This window comes from Trichophyton rubrum (genome assembly GCF_000151425.1).
Source record: "Trichophyton rubrum CBS 118892 genomic scaffold supercont2.3, whole genome shotgun sequence".
NCBI classification, from domain to species: Eukaryota; Fungi; Ascomycota; class Eurotiomycetes; order Onygenales; family Arthrodermataceae; genus Trichophyton; species Trichophyton rubrum.
The window spans coordinates 995,886-1,017,988 of record NW_003456426.1 but is presented as its reverse complement, the minus strand read 5'-3'; the positions used below and the strand labels follow the sequence as shown (position 1 = coordinate 1,017,988).

The 22,103-nt window shown below is 48.1% G+C and overlaps 10 protein-coding genes across 11 annotated transcripts in view; 4 read left to right on the top strand and 6 right to left on the bottom strand.

The window, feature by feature from the left end:
* Window positions 1-434, top strand: part of TERG_03108 (uncharacterized protein) — a gene marked incomplete at both ends in the record, with an annotated part of 1,114 nt that extends 680 nt beyond the window's left edge. The window contains one exon of the mRNA XM_047748025.1: window positions 72-434. Within this exon, the coding sequence (XP_047603999.1) occupies window positions 72-434 (363 nt within the window). The remainder of the gene's footprint in view (window positions 1-71) is intronic.
* Window positions 435-1,124: 690 nt separating this feature from the next.
* TERG_03107 (uncharacterized protein) lies at window positions 1,125-1,744 on the bottom strand (the record flags this gene model as incomplete). 2 transcript variants are annotated; one of them, XM_003236009.1, is made up of 3 exons in its annotated part: window positions 1,125-1,460; window positions 1,533-1,649; window positions 1,718-1,744. In XM_003236009.1, the coding sequence occupies 3 exons, from the start codon at window positions 1,742-1,744 to the stop codon at window positions 1,125-1,127; spliced, it is 480 nt and encodes a 159-aa protein (XP_003236057.1). The 2 variants fall into 2 exon arrangements, with proteins under 2 accessions (XP_003236057.1, XP_047605844.1); XM_047749513.1 differs by lacking the exon at window positions 1,718-1,744 and having other exon boundaries at window positions 1,533-1,562.
* A 1,918-nt stretch (window positions 1,745-3,662) lies between these two features.
* TERG_03105 (uncharacterized protein) lies at window positions 3,663-4,911 on the bottom strand. Its single transcript, XM_003236007.2, has one exon. It carries the CDS (start codon window positions 4,708-4,710, stop codon window positions 4,060-4,062), a length of 651 nt encoding a protein of 216 aa, XP_003236055.1. The 5' UTR covers window positions 4,711-4,911; the 3' UTR covers window positions 3,663-4,059.
* Window positions 4,912-8,031: 3,120 nt separating this feature from the next.
* TERG_03104 (signal peptidase I) lies at window positions 8,032-8,774 on the bottom strand (the record flags this gene model as incomplete). Its single annotated transcript, XM_003236006.1, has 2 exons — window positions 8,032-8,275; window positions 8,416-8,774. The coding sequence occupies 2 exons, from the start codon at window positions 8,772-8,774 to the stop codon at window positions 8,032-8,034; spliced, it is 603 nt and encodes a 200-aa protein (XP_003236054.1).
* An 826-nt stretch (window positions 8,775-9,600) lies between these two features.
* TERG_03103 (uncharacterized protein) lies at window positions 9,601-10,697 on the bottom strand (the record flags this gene model as incomplete). Its single annotated transcript, XM_047748024.1, has 4 exons — window positions 9,601-9,664; window positions 9,787-10,281; window positions 10,345-10,500; window positions 10,573-10,697. 4 exons carry the CDS (start codon window positions 10,695-10,697, stop codon window positions 9,601-9,603), a joined length of 840 nt encoding a protein of 279 aa, XP_047603998.1.
* Window positions 10,698-11,993: 1,296 nt separating this feature from the next.
* On the bottom strand, window positions 11,994-13,256 carry TERG_03102 (uncharacterized protein; the record flags this gene model as incomplete). The annotated part of the gene is made up of 3 exons (XM_003236004.1): window positions 11,994-12,575; window positions 12,640-12,961; window positions 13,012-13,256. 3 exons carry the CDS (start codon window positions 13,254-13,256, stop codon window positions 11,994-11,996), a joined length of 1,149 nt encoding a protein of 382 aa, XP_003236052.1.
* Window positions 13,257-13,801: 545 nt separating this feature from the next.
* On the top strand, window positions 13,802-15,492 carry TERG_03101 (uncharacterized protein; the record flags this gene model as incomplete). Its single annotated transcript, XM_003236003.1, has 3 exons — window positions 13,802-13,980; window positions 14,055-14,495; window positions 14,562-15,492. The coding sequence occupies 3 exons, from the start codon at window positions 13,802-13,804 to the stop codon at window positions 15,490-15,492; spliced, it is 1,551 nt and encodes a 516-aa protein (XP_003236051.1).
* A 1,302-nt stretch (window positions 15,493-16,794) lies between these two features.
* Window positions 16,795-17,403, bottom strand: TERG_03100 (uncharacterized protein; the record flags this gene model as incomplete). The annotated part of the gene is made up of 1 exon (XM_003236002.2): window positions 16,795-17,403. The coding sequence occupies one exon, from the start codon at window positions 17,401-17,403 to the stop codon at window positions 16,795-16,797; it is 609 nt and encodes a 202-aa protein (XP_003236050.2).
* A 622-nt stretch (window positions 17,404-18,025) lies between these two features.
* TERG_03099 (uncharacterized protein) lies at window positions 18,026-20,223 on the top strand (the record flags this gene model as incomplete). The annotated part of the gene is made up of 2 exons (XM_003236001.2): window positions 18,026-19,037; window positions 19,110-20,223. The coding sequence occupies 2 exons, from the start codon at window positions 18,026-18,028 to the stop codon at window positions 19,457-19,459; spliced, it is 1,362 nt and encodes a 453-aa protein (XP_003236049.1). The 3' UTR covers window positions 19,460-20,223.
* Window positions 20,224-21,777: 1,554 nt separating this feature from the next.
* TERG_03097 (uncharacterized protein) overlaps window positions 21,778-22,103 on the top strand; it is a gene marked incomplete at both ends in the record, with an annotated part of 2,093 nt that continues 1,767 nt past the window's right edge. The window contains one exon of the mRNA XM_003235999.1: window positions 21,778-22,098. Within this exon, the coding sequence (XP_003236047.1) occupies window positions 21,778-22,098 (321 nt within the window). The remainder of the gene's footprint in view (window positions 22,099-22,103) is intronic.

The window sequence follows — 22,103 nt, the reverse complement described above, 5'->3', positions numbered from 1 at the left end:
TGCTTCGCCGTCATGTACTCTCCGCAAATGCGCCACTTCCTCTCGCACAAATGGCTGCACTGGATCGGAAGCCTCAGTTTCGCCCTCTACCTCCTCACGGCATGCTCATGCGTACCGTCCTCGTCTGGCTCGTCTTTGGACCCAACTACCTCCTCGGCATCACCAAGCCAGGCAAACTCGCAGACGGAACAGACGGCCAAGTCGTGCCCCAGCCAGGCGACCTGATCATCGCATGCTTGCTGCCCGTCTTCTTCGCCATCCTGCTCTTCGTATGCTCTCTCTGGAACCGCTTCGTCGAGCCATACTTTGGCTACGCAACCGCTAGTCTCGAGTCATTCGCCAAATCGTTCTGTCGGAACCAGTGGCCCTTTAACTCGCTCAATTCAATGCCGAATGGCGAGAAATCCATCCTGCCCACTACTCGCAGGGATTGAGATGTCGTCACTTTTGCTACGGACAACTGCTGCTGTCTCATGTTACACCTTCTTTTGGTGTGACACAAGAGGCACAACAGAATACTTCCTTTTTTTCTTCCTCCTTAACTCCTTATTTCCTTTTTATTCCGTGTATATTTGTACCATGTTCCATCGAAGTCGGGTTCCATCAGCCGCCCCTTCACCACTTGCTGTTTTTTTTTTTTTCTTTCCTTTTTTCCCTTTTTAATCCCGACGGTTCATTGATCGGAGTTGATGCTGATTTGTCCATTTTGGCCCTGATACTAACCATGTAGCGTTTCCCTTCTGGCTTGTGTTATTTACAAGACGCATTTTATTTTCCAACCTCCTCATTCGCCATTTTGCATGAAAGATAGAAGATCATATCCGACTGAGATGGCATTGTTGAGATACCTTGTTATGTCCGGCATATCCTTCTTGTACACGCATATTTCAAAGACTAGACGAAGCAGACTTTTTACCCATCAATACAAAAAATAGTAATGCATTTAATCTGCATCTATAGACGCACCCAAGTAACCATAGAAGTCGAAACATTGCCAATCGCCCAGGTTTGAAAAAGAAAAAACAACATGCATCATGATTGTCATATTCTAAAACACCAGCTCTTCGTCTATACATCCAACCCCCTGCCATGCCCGGCCCTCTCCCCACTGCCTTCACGCACATCTATTGCCCTTCCCCTCCATTCCCCGAGGCATACTTCCTCGTCCAATCCCTCGCGATCTTCTCGTACTGTTTCCGATCGTTACTATATTGCTCTGCGATCCTCCCTTCCACTGCATCGTCCGGCATCGGCTCCACAAGAAGCTGTCTCGCAAACTCCAGCACGGCATATAACTTCGACGACGGCTTCCATTCATCTGACTTTAGCATACCGAGACACATCGTTCCCTTGTCGTCGTTGGATACATTGGGATGGTATATTTTCGTAGCGAAGGAGACGGTCGGCGGCTTGAAGGGATAGTCTGTTGGTAGCGTGAGCCTGATCTCGAATATCCCGCCCTGCAGTGGTAGATAATATCATTAGCAGTCTGGCCGGGCAGTTATGGCTCGAGAAGGTTAACGGTAACGCACTTGGTATGGTGAGCCCTCGGGGCCTTTCATCTCGACGCTCCATTTGTATAAGTCCGAGTCATCTGCCAGAGCGACTGTGACGCCGTCTGGAGGTGAGCTTAGGAGCTCGTTAAGTTCCTATTATATCCCCACGGTCATAGTTAGCCCATGGCTAGATGCACTATATGATATGGGCCATAAGGTACCTTTGAAATGCGCTTCTGACTCGCCATGACGCCGTCTTTGAATATCGAGTAACGGAACGCACGAATTCCAAAAATTCGCCTGGATGTGTATCTAGCAGGCTAGACAAACGACTCAGCGAGGGATCACTGCCCTTTTAATTTGCCGGCGCTTGATGTTGGATGGATGCTAGGCAGCAGCAGGCAAGTGGCTCGCGGGGTAGTTCAGTTAAAACTGTTGGATAACCAACCAACTAGCGGGCGAGACGAGGGTGGTTATTTCAGCCAGTGGGAACAGATTCCAGGCTCCAGGCTGCTGAACTACTAGCTGAACTGCTGTATGCGACGGCAAAGGCGCTGGAGGTTCGACTCGCGGGTCGCTTGTTGTCTTGAGCTTCTGAAGCGAAAGTTGACTTTGGCTTCCGCGAAAAGTCGGGTGAGGCTGATCTGCCCCCTTTAGAGTCATTTAGTCATCTTGGAGGATACCAGATTGACCGAGCCTTTTTTCCTTTGGCGACCTACGAAAGAGATCCGGACTCTTCATTGGAGACTTTGAGTAGCGATATTGGATACTACTCGTTGTATCCGTGACGTCGCCCTGATGCGAAGGCACTATGCTTGATCTGTGAACCCCCGACCCCATAGGAACTAGTGACTTGCCATGTTGAATGCGTTTTTCTACGAAGTAGTTACGGGCACTTCTAGTTTTGGAGAAGCCTCTAGAAATATAGGGCATTTGTCGCGAACATAAAGGTTTCGCGGCTTGTCCGCAGGGTCCCTTGGTGTTAGTTAGTCCAGCCTCTAGCTGGACATATTACACGAACCTGTCTGCATCGCAAGAAACTCGTTGTGTTATCACAATATGCAGAATATGTTCAGGAGCTACTCCAGGTAACGTCGTAATACTCAAGCCTTTCAATGTAATACGATGGCATGACTCACCAACGACTGGCTATTCGAGCTCTTTCAAACTCATCCGGGTTGGATCGGTCAAGGCGTCCCGTCTTGACGTCATGCTATTGCTTGATCCTTGCTAGTACTTGTCGGAGCCTGCCGAGAAATTCCTGCAGGAATTTAGATGCGCGAGCAAATGGAGGCTCTCAGCACTAGCAACGGAGCAACTCGACGGCGGTTGTCTTATTTATCAGCCCATACCCACTTGATAATCAGGTGCTACCCGGTGACCCGAGGAGAAGAAATACCAAGTTAAGAGGCATTCAAGGGTATTCTAGGATGTAGTGGCCTGTCTGAACGTGTAGAACGCATACGGAGTCGCAAAAGAGGGCGAAATCCAGTCGTCAAAGTAGGGATTTCGTCAAGTGCAAAAGTTGAGGACATTGGCTAGTTATCTCCTGACCCTCCTAGCCGTCAACGTCACTTCCGATTTACCCATTGTGCTCCTCTACCCTCGCCCTCTACTGAGCTTGATAAGATGACAGATGTACTCCCCACCGAAGCCTTTTTCTTCGACTTGTAGATGTGAATAAAACCTCTGGCATCAACGCCAAGCATTGCTATGACGCCATTTGAGTTCAAAGCGGGCCGGGCCGCTGATGCTTATTATAGACACACGCAGAGGCTCAACATTCGTCTTGAAAGTGCGTACAGATTAATGGGGCTGAATATTTTTATTCTGCTGGCAGACGGGTATACTGACTAGACTTATAGAAAGAGACAATAGTGTCAGCAAACATTTACATATAGAACAGGCCAGATGCTCTCAAATGAATAGTTTTCTCGAGACACTCGACTCTAGAAGGATTGATCTTGGGAAAGGTTGGGGGGTACAGTTAGAGGGCTCACTATTTCATACAGTTAGAGGGCTCACTATTTCATACAGTTAAGGAGACGCGACTAGATATCAGTCACGATGCCATATTTTGCAATGTTAAGCGGGAAAGGTACCCCTTGGGCAGGTCTCCGCGGGTCCTCTTTCAAAGGTAAATCAAACAGCTATCCCTTTTTACTCGGCAAAACATCCATGTTTGCGCTATTTTATTGATTATATCTTGATTTTATAGATTCGCGTGTAATTAGCAGTTGAGTGAGCAGGGTAATCAATTGTATTGATATTATTTTTAGTTTTATGTGAGTAGAAGAACTGCTCTTCACAAGCACTGCCAGTTTCAGAACAGATTATCCCAAAAAAAATTAAGTAAGAGATTAATATATCCATTCATTTCCATCCCATTAAACAAGGTATCATATATCATTAAGAGAAAAAAAGCCTGTTGAACTCCAGAAGATTTTTTTCCGTTTCCATGTCACATCCAATTCGTGCGCTCGCTGATTACCCAAGAATCCCAAAAAAGCACTTTTGATGACTGAAGATGTCGGTTTGTTGGCATATTGATTGAACGAAGCACCTATCGGAGAGCAAGGTAGGTGGCCTCGGCGTGGGCAGCCTTGCGCTCCTTGGAGTCGAAGGACTTGGGGCTACCAATGCGAGTCTTGGAGTTAGAGCGGGACAAGGCCGGGGTGGATGGCATAGTGCGCTTTCCATTGTCAAGAGAAGTGCGAGGAGTGTGGAAGCGGGAAGAGGCAGCCGAGAAGGTGTTCATGGACTCGCGCTTCATGTGGGGAAGCTCGAAGGAGGCGTAGTGGATGGCGAAGTCGGTAGCGTTGGAGGCCATTGTGATTGTTTTGATTTGTTTCGTTGAGGTGATGTTTGTAGAAGTAGATATGATTAGGTTGCTTGTTGTTGCTGTTGAGTATAGACTCGAGTGGATGACAGTAGATCGTTGATTGATTGTTGTCTTGTTGTTGTTGTTGTTGTTGTTGTTGTTGTTGTTGTTGTTGTTGTTGTTGTTGTTGTTGTGCTGTGTTGATGTCTGTTTGTTGTGGATGCTGATGATAGGAAGGACGAAAACTCGAGGGATGGAGCTCCTTCTTATAGACGTCCCGTCGACCACTTTCGGGGCTTGTAGGAAGTTTCTAGTTACCCGTGGGCCCACGACGGCACCGTGGGCATGGCCGCAACCCGCCCTGGACCCCCTCGACCCCTTCGTCGTCGCCATCCGCCAGCATCTTCTGTCTACTTCTTTTTTGCCTTGTAAAACCTTCCCTATATAAATCTTAAAAGCGGGACCGATCACCTGCGGGTCTGTGCCTGGATTAGTCAGTTGGTCTGACTAATGTACTCCGTGACGTCACTTTCCGTTCGCTTTTCGTCGACCTCAACTTCGACTTCTTCGACCTTTTGCTGCTTGCAACCTGCGTGTTGATTTCTATGAATACGGGCCCGCGGCTACGATGACTCGGCTGAGCGTGCGGTGCTCTGTGTCATCGGTCTCGTACAGTGCGAAGAGGCCGCTGGAACAGTCAGACCATCGCATCAGACCATGTAAAAATAGCTTCGGGAAACAGAGACTTTTCCACGGCCCCTTCAGCGAAAAATTTTTCCCAAAAATTTTACACGCCTTACCTAGCAATTCCCGCCGAGGGCTTCTAGACGCGCGAGCGGATCGTTTCACATGGCCAATGACATGCAAGAACAGGCATCGGGCCGTCGCGATAAAAAAAGACTGCGCAATTTTGCAGCCTGACTTGCAGCGTCTGCACCCTGGACGTCATCCACTTCGAATCATCCCTGCTTCAGCTGGCGCCGGGCGTCTAGGCTGGGATGAACCAGCGCCAGCACCGGCTCAGTGTGCCCTGTGCTCAGATGATGGCTTGGGCTCATCGGAGCTTCCCGTCCGCCTGCTAAGGTCCCGGCACACATTTACGCAAAGCTACAGAGTACCAAGCTTGGTCTCGGAGTACGGCTAGCCATGCACGTGTAGTGCGTAGGGCGCTGAGTGTTATTATTGCTGGGTTTCATTCAGACGTAAGATGTATCGGAGACCATTGTTCGTCGAATTAACCGGATGGGAGGCACCTTGTGTAAGCGACTCCCGTTTCTCTGGGCCAACTATGGAGCGGTACCCGAAATACAATTTGAGAATAAATGAAGGGGACGACGGATCGATATGCGCCGTATCCATTCATCTGTCCACGATTCCACGAGGCATGCTCGAATCTTTCGTCCAAGGTAGTTGGAAAAAGTTAACGCGCAATGCTGGATGGATATGATTTTTCGGATCTCCAGCTTGGTGATGGTGGCCAGACTTCACCTTGCAAGGAAGCGACATGGATTGAGGTTTTCGTTACCTGGTGTGTCCACTCATGCCCGTCTGTGCGTGCATGTTTTTCCATCACCAGGTTCGCAGGTCACAGTTCAACGTCTGGCCTGGTCGGGTTGCCGTTATCCCTGTCAACGATTACTGATACCCAACACCCCAGCCACATTTCTGCTTAAATTTTCACACCACTTTTTCTCTTTTACTGCTTGCTCCCTCGAAGGATGCAGGAACCAGAACGTTGCCGTCTTAGCCACTTTTCAGTTTTCTAGTGTCGGGAAGGCCCTGCGTCTTCGAAGCTCGGGTTTGAGCTCAGGGTTACGATCATTGCCACCCGTTTAAATCCCTTACAAGTCCAGGAATAGGATAATCAAGTAAAACAGGAGATCCACTCTGGCGGGATGAAGAAAAATTCCTGTCTTGCTGCTTGTGTTTACTCAACGTGCCCCTCCAAACACCCCTCCGAATATAGATACGTAAACAGTGACAGGATGGATGATATACTTACTGCTAACGTTGACCAAGCAGATCATATAAAGCAAGACGATCATATAGCGGTCACCAACCAATATTCAGGCTGTTCGGCGACTCGGTGAACCTTCTGGTGAGCCTGGACGGGTTGTCCGCCTGTTCGACGCACATGCATTTGTCTCATCTTGAGCTTAAGACGACTTTATTTACATTTTTTGTGAGATTTTGACTGAGGCTGAGCTGGTGTGGATTCTCGGCATGGACATGGATGTTTCCTAACCAACGACTGTGAATATCCGATCAATATGCTCCGGGTTGTTGGCTGGCTTGTGTCTGGACTCTATCACGATCGCATTCTGTTGGCTTATAGGCTCAAGGGCTGGTCGGCAGACGTGTGACGAGAATGGGCGGTGACGAGTTTATCCGGTATGGGTGTCTGCCCGGGTCCATTTGCCCTGGATGTCTGTGTACTCCGAATGGTTCGAGTCTGCCTTCCATGCATCGTCTATCTTGATTGACCGCCCATCAGTCACACCACATCGAGCATCCCTTGACGCGAGAACGCGCGTATTTCCGTCTCATCTGACTGTGGCGGATTCACCTAGATTGATCGATCTTTACTCCCGGAAGGTCCAATTTTGAGCACAGATGATTATTCCAGTCACTAGACTATTATCACAGGCAGAATTTCGTTGTTCAGCGATCTGGTAGGTTCCATATCAGCTGAGCCAGTAGACTAGCTAACACAACTGATGACACTAACCTGAGATGCAAGGTTCGAGGCTTATGAGTGAGTCGTTAACATAAAACATTGTGTGCAAGTCTAGGCGACAGAACATCTAGAATATGTTATTTTCTTCAGATAATTCCATCAACTGACTACAAAGACAGGTTGGAGGAAAGCAGTGCTACGAATAGAGTCCGAATATGCAGGAGGATACCTTTCAACTGTGGAACGCCACATATACTAGACGTAGAACATTTCCTTGATATCTGAGATGCATCTAGCTTACAAGCTAATACTTGGACAGTTTCCTTGGATACCATTTATTGCGGTAGGTCATCATGGCCTCATATACTGATTCTTGGCTAAGATATGCCACAATAATGGGTATATGCAGGACGTACTTGATACTACAGGCGAAGTATAATCAACAAACTTTAGCTAGGATCATATCGGAGTTGGTCAATCATATCTGATAGCCAACCTATATGCAAGGCAGTATATATCACTTCCGCGCTGACAATAGGTATAAAAGTGCGCTTACCCCTGGGCTCCCCCCTAGATGCCACTGTTTTAACCATCTGATTGACTCTGGAAACCCTCGGAGCCCAGAGTACGCTGGTTGTTGAATACGGCAATTCCCCAGCAGCCATACTCTGCTAGTTGAATCCACGGGGATTGGGTATTCTGAATTTGTCTGCCTTGAGGCACTGTCGACAAGGAGATGTGCAGCCGTCCAATGATGTGAAAAACACCGTGGCCTGTTTGGGGTCCAAATATAGAGTTGTAAGAAGGGAATCAAGTTTAACCATAAATCAACTTGTTGCGCCCTGCCATGATATGATTGACGCACATGCTACCGCTAAGGTAAAGCACTCGCTGCATGCATCGGGCGCATACCAACACCCACGTCAAACGAACGAGGGAAACAGGAATGCAAAGTTAAAAAATAAAAGAAGAAGAAACCCAAAATATTATCTTTCTGTCATTGAATATGGATGATTCTTTGTTGATTGTGCCGGTTTCTATTCCCGTTGTAACATCACCATTACGCCCATGATTCCAAGCAAGACCGTCTTCATCCATGGGTTTTCTGCCAACATGATCGTCACGTATCCAACGGCCGGAATGTATCCTCGCACGCTACCTACAATATCGAGTTTGCGGTCAAGGTAGTCTTGGCCCTGTGCGTAGAGTTCGGTGTCATCTGCGATGTTGTTGTCGCCTTTTGTGAGCATCTGATGGGAGACGGGTGAGGATAGGCCGGGTCTATACGTGAATCATCAGCAATAATTCGATAATATGACACGCGTACTTCCTTCAATCGCCGTTCATATGATCTTCACACCGTGAATATCTCTCACTCCATGTCGTCATCACCTCCCGCTCCAGATATAGCAGATACTCACCCACTGCGTTTATCCGCCTCCCTCTCCAACCTTCGTTGGCTCTTCTTCCCTCCATCTCCTGTTCCAAATGCCTTAATAACTCGATGAACGATTGGAATATCCTTTCCCTGCACATTATACACCACTATCTCCCCAACTTCTGCGCGCGGGCTATTGTTCCATAGAAACAGTAGGTCGCCGCGTTGGAAGGCTGGCTCCATGCTTCCTGATAACACCACAACAATGGGAGAGGACGAGTTTGTGTATACGGATAGGGCCTTCCATCCCATGAAAGCCGTGGAGAGGACGAGGGCGAAGTTGAGGAGCTGAGCTAGCGTCTGGCGAGGGTTGGAGAGGTAGGGGGCGAGTTCGGCGAACATGATGGCGGCGTCCTCTTTATGCGGGTATTAATCAAATGAAATAGCAGTTCTTTTTGTCTCAGCTATCAGGCACAGCTCATTGTCATTCGTGGTGCCGAGCTGTCGAGCTGCTTGCTGCTTGACCCTGTAGTTGAGGATGTTGCGGCTTATCTGTTCAGTTGGAGCGAAGCTCTTGGCTTGGCGTTTGCTTACTTTTGAAAACACCAACTAGTGACATCTACAAACAAAGCTACGCGCAACTACAAGGAGAAAAGAAGATGAGATGGCCGAATGTCTCAATTTCCAGCTATAGTGGATGAACCACGACAGAATAATGGTAACAGTGGAGGGGTAAGCACATAAGATACAGGAGAAAAGGACCAAAGGAATGGGGATTTCACGGGAAATTGTCAATCTCATGTATTAGTTTGGATGCGGTGCGCTGCAATTTGGGTAAAGAAATAGCTAAAAGACGAGAATATTTAAACAGAGAGAGAGAGAGCAGGTCTCGGTCCTATTGTCGAAGGAAGACGCAGTCTATTCGAATAACGGCAGAGTCCGGCTCTCTCTCTTCCTAAGCCAAATAAAGTGCTTGCGGCCAATCTCGAGAGAAGCGAAGTAGTGTTTGGAGTTATTTTCACTGTTTTCAATAGATCAGTCAATCCAAGGAGAAGTGAACTAGATGAATAAAAAACAAGGTAAAAATTTGCTCGGCACGGTACTTCATTCTCCTTAGTTATCATGTTGCACAATTTGGTTAAGGGAGGAGTTGGTTCAATTTCTTCTTGCTTCCATTCTTGACCGACCGAGCAGGTCGATACGATAAGTTCGAGGTTTAGTATGCAGCCTATAGGCCATTTTCAAATGACTTTAGGAGATCGGCTGTTGCTGTTTGTTCATAAGTAAGTAAGCTAGGTGAGTAGTTATTAAAGAGATAGAAGGAATCTCATAAAAGCATCAAGCCTGAATTTGATAGTTACGAGATAAAAAGAAACAGATTAGCCTTGAGAGTCAGGAAAATTGGGAGGCGTACCTGAGCTCCACGACATCATCAATATGGTTGCACATGGCCACGAACAAATCGAAAAACAATTTGCCGCCGCTCTCCATCTCCATCTGCATGGTTCCACTCCTTTTGAAAGTCTTGCGACTTCGGATTATCAGAGCTAGGAAGTGAGCGCGGAGTCGCGATTCGGAGTCTGGCGTATGATCGTACGTATACCGCGCCGATCGAAGGATAATATCGACAGGGATACCAGCTTGAAGGCCCTGCTTGCGCAGTGAAAGACGCTTCAGCTCGTCCAAGCCGTACTTCTCAGCGGCGCAGTAGATGACTGTGTCTCGGAGGAGATAGTCGTTCACACCAGAGTAGAAGATTGTCGCTTCGCATGACCCGCGGCCACCAGTTTTAGAAAGATCCTGTGCATCCTCGAGTACCCAGGAGTTGCGACGCTTGTTATGCATCAAGCGTGGGTAGTAGTCTCCCTTGTACAAGAATTCGAGGACGCAGGACAATATCTCGGGTTCTCTGGGCAACACATATTAGGTATATGTGTAAGCGGATGACTGGAGACTATTACGAGTGACTCACTCATCAGGCAGGGCAATCTGTTTCATACCACCATCGGAAGCTTGCTCCCTGATGGCAGACGAAAAGAAAGGCGAAATAGAAAGGATGTCTTCGTGGGCAGCGAACAGGCGACTTTCTCTGCCTACCACCAGCGTGATGATAGGGCTAGTAAGGGTGCTAGCCATGAATCAATGTCGGTTAGATGTGCAAACAGCCCGATAAAATATGGCATGGTGGGTTCTGACTAACCTCCCAATCGGCGGATTATCCAGACTCTCCTGCAGTTTAGTTCTCAAATTCTCGCGATATGTCTTCTTCGCAGGCTTAACAGACTTGCCCGCCCGGTCTTTTGAGGAAAAAGATCGTTTGAACATGGCTGTCAGTGGGAATCCCAACGAAGAACTGGAGTTATCCTAAGGTCGCAAGGACAACCAGCGAGTAGCGAGGATCGAAAAACGAGCGGCCGAAAAACCTCGCGGACATATATAATGAGCGTATTGATGGGGATTATAAACGAAAAGAAGTTTGACGCTTTGCAGTATCACGCACGTCGCATGGGAGCCTTGGAAAGCTGTATCCAAGAACAGCCTTCCTCTGCCGTGTCCCTGAGAAGCCCCGGTGAAGGAGAACGCGAGGACGTCAGCAAAAGAACGCAAATCCTGGAATAAGCTTTGCGCATGAGATGACACGCAAGTGCTGTCTCGATGCGGGATCTTGACCGGTCCTGCGAAGCGTGGTGCAAAGAGAAGAAGAGAAGAAGAGACGACGACGATGACGAAGCGAAGTTGATATCGATTCCGACCGGTCATGTGATGCCTCTCTGACTCAGACTGATTAAGCGCTTACGTAATAACCAATCACGAGCTCGATTCGCGATGTTTATAGATCAACATCTGGCGAAACCATTAATTCTTCAATATTGCAATCCCAACATTTATGGGATTGGAATACTATATCACAAAAGCTCACGAGGTATCAGGGTTATCTTAGCCGTGTTACATACATAGACGTTAGCCTGTATAGGGCGCTCTGTCCTTCGGCCCTGGATTTGACCTTCCAGACGACGCAGAGGTCCGGGGATCTTCGCGAAAGTCTCGGATATTAAGGCGCTTATAGCTACTGCTGCGCCGATCTTATCACGAAAGGATGCCGTGAGAGTTCGATGGGCTGGGATCTTCGGGGTCGTTTGCCGCTGGATCATACATAAACTGAATTAAGTGACGTTAACGTGTTAGCTTTCCATGACTCCGACCTCGCCAGCTGAAATACCCATGTAGTCACCCGGTGCTTAGAAGACGTGCTTCCCGAGGCGTGTCCGGAAGGCCGAATGCGTCTAGCACAAAAACCATTTTACGGGGCTTGATGTACTTTGTACTGGGGAACTAAGCAGTTCTTCTGGTCAGGCTCAGGGATAGTTACGTATATGCTTACGACTTGCTTTGCGCAAAAGTTGACCCGTTTGATACCCTGTCTACCCCATGGAACCAGGCAAGTGAGGTATTACTGATACCACCAGCGAATCGCGATGTGTTCAGGGGTAGATGCCGCGTTACTTCTGAAGACATACAGATTCCCGAGGCTGGAGTTCATCCATATAACACGGGAAACGGCGCTATTTTATCGGTGCTGTTGATGTCTCATTATATTCCGTTTCACTGCTTATTTATTTCCTAGGATGATGGGGCTGCCGGTTTCTTTGCAATCATAAGATACATTGGTGTAAAAAGCCCAGCCCTGCCACCGGCAACAAGGTTGTCTGCACCCAATGACAGCTCGTCGGCTGTCTGTGCAGTACCTGATGGCGCAAGCTTGGCAGCTTCGAGGACTTTTAGCAGGGTACTGACAGACGCTCGACCGAATTTGGTCACTCGAAGAGCACTGAATAGATCCCACAAGCTGCGGGCCTGGAGCTCTCCTGCAAGTGGTGCGTACCAGGGGATTATGTCCCCTTTGTCAGCCATATCCTCCTCATGTTCGAGAACGAATCCAGCCGCCTGTATAGCCTCCATTGCATGCTTACGAGGCATCATGGTAGCGATTCCGTTTCCGCGCTCAATTCCTAATTTTATGGCACGGTGCGATGGATCTGAATCGTCGTACTTGTCCGTCATTACCCATTCGTACACGCCAAATGTTCCACCGGGCTTTAGAACGCGGTAGATTTGCTCATATACCCCTTGCAGAGATGGCGCATGAACTGTTGCCTCAATGACGTACACGGCGTCAAAGGAGTCGTCTGGAAAATTCATCTCCTTCGTTCCGCAATAGTCAGGAAATGAGATATATATAGCTAGTGACTGTCACAACAAAACTCACCATGAAGTCACTTTTGACAAAGGAGACGTCTTCGCTCCGGCTTTCCTTCTTTGCATGTGCCGTAGCCCGTTGGATCTGATAACCGTTGTTGTTCACACCAACAACCTTGCAGCCGGTGAAGGTAGATATCTCCCTTGCCGGGCCACCAACTCCACATCCGACATCAAGGACCTTCATGCCTCGTTGAATGCCCATTCGAAACGCAAGATAGTGTTCGTGTCTTGCCAGAGCCTGGAGGAAGGGCTCATGAATACCAAAGCGGCAGAAATGAAAAGATTGCGCCCATGCTTCTTCGTAAAAATCAGTTGCGAGGTCATAGTAGCTATCTTCCCGTTAACATCGCAATATCAGAGAGACCATAAGGCTACTTACCTGTTCACTAGTGACATGTAATTATCCTTTCTCTCCCCGCGCTCCTTTTCATCCCAGAAGCCGACATATTTGTCCGTAATCTCTCGATGTGATTCATTGCCCTTCTTTAGCATAGCCAGAAAAGCATTGCGCTCTTCTGCCGACTTCCCATGCATCGGGTCAACGGCAGGGGCAAAGTGATCAGCCATCTTCTCGGTGGTTTCTGAGATATATTGTCCGTGGCAAAGGATAGAAACTCGGGGCATCTCAACATCATATATATATGAATTCGTCCCACTATGGAGGACAGGGGACTTTGCCGCTGTGCCAGAGATCAATGCGATGCCCCAAGCCTCACGTCATGACAGGGCCTGAATTCCCGAGTCCGCCTCGCCACTCCAGCGTCTTCGTCTCCGAGCTCCGTCCACCGACTAGTCAGGCCGCTGCCGTCAGCTAATTTATCGGGTACGCATCTTGACTAAGGAACGTCGGCCGGCTTTACCTCATCAAACACTGACGACGACGTCGAGCAGTTGGCCGTAACCTCTTGGGCAGCCAATGAAAGGTGCGCTTGGTAATCCTGCGGAGAGGAGCACGGGATTCGCTAGTCGGAACTTTAGCTTTCGTTTTCGTATAGTTTCGGTGTCAAAGTGAAGCTCCGGGGCCCAGAGTACACAAAAAATAACACAAACGACACAAATAACACGGCTTCCAAATTAGAGGAGCTGGTTGCAGGCTGCAGAGTGCGAGATGCGTCCTTTCCCACGCGTGATCAGTTTTGTTTGATTCTTCATTTCCGTAAGCAGGCACGATGGGAGCACAGGTCTGGCTGATTGTGGCCGCTTTGGGTACACTCTGTCATCTTCTCTTTGGATATCTCAGTCCAAAGTATGATCCTCGCGAACCAAAGCTGGTTACGCAGTCGATCCCGCTGGTTGGCCATGTCATCGGTATGGTCCGTCACGGGCTTGGCTACTACACGACTCTCGGGTAAACAAATACCTCAATGTCAGGCAAGTATCGAAAAGTGTGACCAGTGTGGTTAGTTGACTGTGGAAATGTAGGGACGTGCCGTCACCTATCTTCAGCATGAGCATGCTGAACAAGAAGATTTATGTGGTTACTTCTGCTGCTTTGGTCTCAACTATACAACGTTCTGCAAAGTTCATCTCATTTGAACCTTTTCTGAACGAAGTCGGAGACTGGCTGGCTGGGATCAAAGGCGATGGATTGAAGCTCCTCCAGAAACCTGTGAAGGGCGGTGGAAGCCTCAGTTCTGCGATGGTGCACGCCATGGCTACCGCTATTTCAGGCAGCAGCCTCGATAAAATGAATGATACCATGATATCCTTCCTCCAGGCATCCATGGAGGAATTGTCGACTGCAACTGAAGATCCCATTGATCTATATGCATGGTGTCGGGATGCAATGACAACTGCCAGTTGCGAGGCGGTTTGGGGAGCTAAAAATCCCTTACGTTATAAGGAAATTCAGGATACATTTTGGTACTTCCATAAACTGATATATCCGTGACTTGACTTAATGTAAAAATGTGTTGACAGATCATATAGGGAGTATGAAACGAACTTGCCCATGTTATATATTAATATTTTGCCACAATTCACAGCGCAGAAGCCTTTTAAGGCACGAGAAAAACTTGTGAAAGAATTTCTGAAGTTCTACGAAGCAGATGGACAATGGGAAGCCTCGGAGTTATCACTTGTGAGATGGAAAATTCAGCACGAAGCAGGCGCTACTATTGAAAACATTGCACGCATGGAAGTTACTTTGTGCGTTGGCGTTCTCTCGAATACCGTTCCAACCCTGTTCTGGACCACCTTTGAAATTTTCTCTCGCCCCGAGCTCTTGTTGAAACTTAGACAAGAGGTCTGGGATAATGCAGTACATGTTTCCATCAGTCCGGAGGGTAACACTATTCATTGCCTTGATGTCGCAGACATACGAAACAAATGTACCCTTCTCCTTTCTACCTTCCAGGAAGTGCTACGTCTACGGTCCAGCAGCGCCACGATTCGTACTGTTCTTGAGGATATTGAAATAAATAACCAGTATCTACTCAAAAAGGGCTCAATGCTACAGCTTCCGGCACCGTTTCTCAACCTCGAGGAATCTACGTGGGGCTCGGATTCAGCAAATTTCAACCCTTACCGATTTTTTGACTGTGACAAAGAGAAAGTTGGGCGCTTGAGATCGAAGGGTTACATGTCTTGGGGTACATCTCCCCACATGTGCCCAGGAAGACATTTTGCAAGTGGAGAGATTTTACCTGCGGTTGCTATGTTTTTGGTACGATATGATATTACGCCTGTCGAGGGTACCTGGCGCCACCTTTCGATAAATAGAGAGGTGATAGCAGCATCGATTCCTCCACCTAAGGAAAAGTTTATGGTTAGATTCTCAGAGAGGGATAATCAGGATGCATTGAAATGGGAGTTTCGGCCTTCCGCAGAACACGGAAGATTTAAATTGGTTACTGGGTAACGGCATTATAAATTCGTGGAATTGAATCTTGATGATAGACACGTTTACTCAAACTGAGGCTGTAATTATCATTGATCTTCTTCTTGCCTTCACCCTGCTCTGAGCGACCACTTTTATAATTGTTCACACTTTGAACCGCGGCCTTGGCAGGGACAGAGAGTCTCAATTCTTGGCATACGTCAGTTTTAAGTTGTGTCCCTGGAGCTTATTTAGTGGGTCTCTCCTCTTACCACAGTATGCAGAAAACAACTGTATTACTCCTTACATTCTTCTCATTTACTTTTCTTTCTACCTTCTAGTATTAATTGACCCAATTTAAATTAAGACATTCTTGTATTTTTTTGATTAAATAATTTTGGAGTGTTAAATCAACCATCGCTGTGGTCGTGAACTGATCAAGTAGACTCATGTACATGCATCGAAGCAAGAATTGAATATTGGCCGCCTGCTCCGGCCCAAGAGAACACCTTCTCACGGAGAGAAGGATTGTCAATCTTGGTTGCGACTAGAATGTCGTCGGTGTCAGGCCCTTGGCCACATTGGTAAGTTGCGTTGATACCCCATGTATACGCCTTTCCTTCAGAAGTGATAAGAAGATTGTGATCAGACCCTGCAGCAGCAAAGGCACAGTTTGGAATGGGAAGTGGAGTGGGATCAAGGAGGATACGCGGCTTTCCGCGTTCGGAGATAACAATCTGTGGGTCATCAAGGTGGAGTGTGCTGTAGTCAATACCCATTTGCGCGCCGTCCATGCGACCCCAGACAAGACACTGACCGTCTTGGGTGATACCAATGGAATGGTGACGTCCACCTTGAATCATCTTCATCTTTTGACCAATAAGCATGGTTGCCTTCTGTGGTCGAACGATAGTGCTGCCGCCTTTTCCAGCTCCCACGTTAACGGCAGTTTGTCCAAAGTTATTCAGGCCCCAGGTCCAGGTATCTCCGTTGGAGTCGATGGCGAAGGAATGATCACTGCCTGCATGGATGGAGATAATCCTCTTGCTTTTTGGTAAAGCGACGAGGCCAGGAACAAGGCCAATGTCATTGCGTAATTTGTCAATGGACGCGTTCTTGTTACCGGCAGTCTTGCGGCGATCAACTCTAATATGGCGGCCCACTTGTTCGGGGCGGCCCCATGAGAGACTCTGCCCTTGTGGTCAGAGCAAGGCAAAAGTTGTTGCCAGCACTAATTTGAACAATTTTCTCGAGGCCAAGTATCATGACTGGGTCCGATTGCATTTTGATAAGTTCTTTGTTCCACCAGCCGCGTTCCCCCTCGGTAGTCTAGTAGAAAACGTGTTAGAAGTAGCTCGACGCAACAAGAGGAAAAGAAAGACAACATACCACAAATGAGCCCCATCCGTAAACAAATCCATCTTCAGTCAAAGCGAAAGTAGCACTGTCACCTGCAGCTACCTGGCAAAATTTGGCGCCTTCTGGGAACTTCTCACGTGGAATGGCTGTGGGAATGGCCTCTCGTGGGTTGAGTTCAACCTCATCGCTTGCAACAGATTCGTCGTCATCGGCCATATCTTTTAAACCGCCATCCCAGGTAGTCTCGCGTCCAAGGGCACAGTTGTCATTGACACCCCAGGTCAGGATGTGATTATTGTGTGTCAAGGCAGCTGCATGCATGCCTCCAGCGCCAATATCAACGACTCCAACCTTTTCTGCATCGAGGTTGGTGTTCAGACGTGGTCTTTTGACGTCAATTGCATTTTTTGGGCCGAGACCGAGCTCAGCACTGCTGCCGGAGCCAAAGACGTAAACATTGAGTCTCTGCTTGGGTATGGTGTTGGAAATGGATGACCCGGCTTTCTTTGGAGCTCTGGTCTTTTGGACAGCTCCTCGGCCAACACGTTTCCGTGGAGTACTCTCGGGAGCGGGTTTAGCCTTGCGAGGAGCCATTGTATTAGACAGTTCGTACGGCTGGTGATTTGAGATAGAAAAGAGAAGTTGAAAATTCTAGAAAAGGGTTCTAGAGTGACTATGTGGTCGGGAAGAAGGGTATGCTGCAAGAAAGATAGTAATTTGGCAAACAGCAAATTACTTCGACATAGTAGTCGGGAGGAAGCCGACTACTATATAGTCTAGCGCTCTTCATTGTTCCTATTGATGGTTTTGCCTTGTGTTCTTCCATCTTGGAGTGTTGTTATTCTGATACTTGGCACCGACCGAAAGCGGCTTAGTGGATATCTGTCTTGGCAACACTCCCCTCTCCGAAACTTGTCTTCGTCATCAAAACCAACATCAACAACCAAGGTCAAAGGCTAGCGACATTGGAGGACAAAGGGGACAATAGTGCAGGACATATACTTCATCACTGTCATCCTCGCAGGTTCACTCTAAATACTCAAGCTATTTTTTATTGACGAAAGACATGCCCTGATCATCATCGCGCAATCGACTCTATTCACTGTGTTTTGGATAGATTTCACAATAAATTCACTAGATACTCATATCCATATCCATACCCAACTATATTATTATCAACTTCTTGCTCTGCTATTCATATTACCCGCGGGATATCATGGCAATGCAATACATGAAATCGATTAGGAGGAAGCCAGTGGCGAAAACAGAGTCGACATCAACACCAGCAGCAGAAACGCATGGCCCTGTGTTGACGGATGAAGACGAGGCATTCCTACACCATGTTGCAACCTCTTCGTCTATATCAGGAAGTGATAGCGGTGATAAACAGCCTGGAGGGTCCAAAGATGAACAAGGCAGGGAACTTGTTGATGAGCCGTTGGACGATGACTTGAGACGTTTGGCTGAGGATAGAGGCTCGCAGGAGAAACTTGATACTCCTGATACTGAGCCTACCGCCGCCACTGCGTCGTCTGCTTCCACTGATCAAAAGAAGATGGAGAAAGGACACAAGTCACGCAAGAGCCTGTGGGGTATGCTTAAAGATAGAAAGTGGATGGGAGAGACCGAGAAAGTAGACAAGGGGAAGGGTAAAGTTGCTGATGATACCCAGTCAAGCAGCGAAGCAGCTGGTAAAGGGAAAAATGAGGAGGAGAAAAAGGAGGATCAAGATCTATCTAAAGTCCTTGAGCAGTTGAACCTGGCAGCTGTCAACAACCGCGTCTTTTCGATTAGTAGCGATACACAGGCGCTTCTAGAACAGTTCAAACAAGTGTTCAAAGACCTGGTCAACGGAGTACCAACGGCGTATCGTGACCTTGAGTCCCTACTCACGAATGGCGACCAGGAGCTACAGAAGAGTTATACCAAGCTGCCTAGTTTTCTTCAGAAGCTCGTCGAAAAGCTGCCCAACAAGATGACAGAGAAGTTTGCGCCAGAGATTCTTGCAGCGGCATCAGCAAGAGCGAGCAAGAGTGGTATCAACATGCAGCATGTAGACAAGGCGACCAGCACGGCAAAGAAGATAGGTATTGAAGTACCCAACCTGAAGGAGCTGGCCGGCAAGCCTGCAGCCCTCGCGGGATTGCTCCGGTCTATCATTGCATTTTTACGTGCGAGGTTCCCTGCTTTGATTGGAATGAACGTTCTTTGGTCTCTGGGGCTGTTCAGTATGTATCAACTTGGTGGACCTACGCTACTTTGCTGATTTACTGAACTAACAGTGCAAATAATAAAAACAGTTCTACTTATGGTTTTATGGTACTGCCACAAGCGCGGCCGTGAGGAGCGGCTTGCGAGGGAAGCTAGCATGGCCGGAGAAGGTGAGAAAGCAGAAGGTGAAGAAGCTAGGGTGATCGATGTCACAGACGAGGCATCGCCGTCGACGACGCCTGCAGCCGTGGGAGCACCAGCAGCAGCTACAGGGACGGTAGCAAACACCGAAAGTGATGCCCAACTCACAAGGCAGGTGGAGGGCCAAGTGCAGGCTGCAACGACGCAGATCGAAGCCCCGACCACTGCCACCTCAGAAGTAGCTGCAAAAGACAAGGAACCACGTCAAACGATGGAAGAGGATAATGTGAAGGTATAGCTTTCCGGAAGCCAATTGAACCATGCAGAGCAAGGAATGGTATTGAGAAGGTGGAAGGCGGAAATACCACAGCAGGGGGATCAGTTAGAGGTAATAAGTATATTTGCGATATGGAGAGGGTTAGCAAGGTAAATACTATTTTTGACGCATCGGTTGAACACGTCAGGAGAGGAATGGTTGAAACATTCTCCTCCCTAGCAAGCGAGGCAAGCTAGAATTTGTATAGCGCATAGCGTTCAATATCTGCTGCATGCGCAAAATAATCTCGGCTACCTGCAGCAGGCCTGTACGTGCATACTTCGATACTGTGATGAGACAAGAGATGATAGAGATAAGATCGGGTGTGTGCGGTATTCTCGTTTAGCTTCTTTTGGTTCCAATCCAGAGTTATGTCAGTTTCTTAGTTAATATAATGAATATAGTCGATTCGCTGTTGGTTAAAACGAATACTGAGTGCCGGTTTATGACGTCTATACGATATCCTACGTAATCATGACTCCGTCTATTTGCGTGTTACGAGCAATCGCTGCGCTGTCCATGTATGGCTAGCTAGCGCTGTTTATCTCACACCTCAACAGCAAGATCCAGTACATTATGCACATCATTATCGTCATTGCAGTCACAGTCCTTGCCCCATGTTACATACCTTTTGTCTTCCGCAACATACGTATCGTATGCATGGAGCAGATGGAATTGCAATCCCGCTTTTGGGCCAGGGAGTGAAAATACGGGCGATTAGAAAGAGTGGAAGTGGAAGAAAAAGGCGGAAAAGGCAGAAAAAAGGGCCCCATCTCCAACTCCATTTCCGTACTTACACAGCCATACTGTGGGACTTATCACTGTGGATTTGGTAGCCTTCGTCGCTGGTTGGAGTCATGCATGGAAGACGGAAAACGAAGTCTCCTCTTTCTTGCTCCTTTCCTTCCAAACGAAAACTGTCATCGACTCATCCAGCTCGTGAAGCTGGGGGGGGGGGGGGGGGGGGGGAAGGCTGCACGGAATGTGATGTATGCTGTTCGGAGTGCGGAGTGGGCGAACCTGGCCTGGTCCGTACCAATCTGGACTAGCGACTGATGCGTGTAAAAGGGTCCTGGTATCAGGCGGAACGAGTAACATGTCTCGCGCCAGCTTCCCCAGACAGGATCTGATGCTTGAGGATGCAGGGCCCCTGGTCCGTCTCCTGCAAGATGGAATAATAATACCATCTCACTGACCAGTCTTCTAAATCAGAAGGAAGTCGCTGAAAGGGGCCATCAGAGAAGAGACGACTCTGTAGTAACAATGTAAACTGTCCAACATCCACCGCCTGCAACATGTAAGTAACTGACTAGCGCTCCGTCTCGTTCGATGCATGACGTCGAGCTTGATATCAGAAAAAAAAAGCCAACGACGGGGCAAACAGGAGTCACGTGCAAATAAGTTTTCTGGCAGTAAAAGACGGTGAGGAGAGGCTGACCAATCACCGCTTTCCGAAAGTGGAAGCCCACGCCAAGACTCTCCGAGCGGCAGAAAAGTACCCGGACTTAAATTTCTCCTTCGCCGACCGCCTCGTCGTGCCGATCTTTACCCAACACGGAATAAGAGGGTGGTCCCTGCGTTTTGCCTTTCTTTTTTCTTCATCATCGACTTTCTTCTTTTCACCTTCGACTTCACCAACTTCACGACAAGCACAGCAGCGTCGTTCCTCGCAGACAAGCACCCCATCACCAGACACAGAGACCACCACCCATACCGAATATCGTCGATTGCCCTTTTTCTCTTCTTGCCAACATGGCGGTCGCTGGGCTCTAAATTCTCACTGCTGGGGGGGCATCGTACCCTCTAAGGGACCCCCCAGACCGAGATTAGCCCAACGAGTTCAAACAACAAGAAAAGAAAGAAGAAAGATTCTACCAAATCGACCTCGACGATATTTGAAGATAACTCTTTCGACGACTTCTGCTTCGTGCGTCGGAATTGCCCCCTCTTGATTGCAATTTATTATTATCGTTGTAGACGCCGCTTTTTTTTTCCCTCGACCGTTTTTCGCCTTCCCTGAAAATAACCCCTCCACCACCACATTTCTACCCTTCTACTATACCTCCCCTCCGAACAATTGTCACCTCCTACTCTACGTGGCTGAATATAGTACCCCAAATACTATATATTCCATTCCTCCTTTGGCTGTTTAAACTGGTGCATCGAGGCTAGTTCGACAAGATCAAATTCCCACCTACAAACCTTAAAAAACCTCGAGAGCAAGAAAGGGAAATTTTTCCCTCCCTCCAACATTGATAACGCAAAAGAAAAGGAAGATAATCAAGGACAAAAGACCGACAATGGGTCGTTCCGGAGTAAAGACATCTCGGCCATCGTCCTCCATGTCTCGTTCAAAACAACGCCGCCAAACTATTTGCGGAAAGTCCCGTTCGTCGCAGCTCAAACTTAGGCTGAAGAAAAACAACAAACGCAGAGCGCCACCTTCTATCTCAAGTGATGATTCATCCAGTGAAGATATGAATTCTGGTAATGAAGACGACGACGACGAAGATGGCGAGGACTCGAGTGAAGATGATGATGAAGATTCCACCCCAGCAGCGTTTGCCCCGTCTTATGGTGGCAAGAAACGACTTGGCCATAAGACGGGGCGTACTGGTGGGGTTTC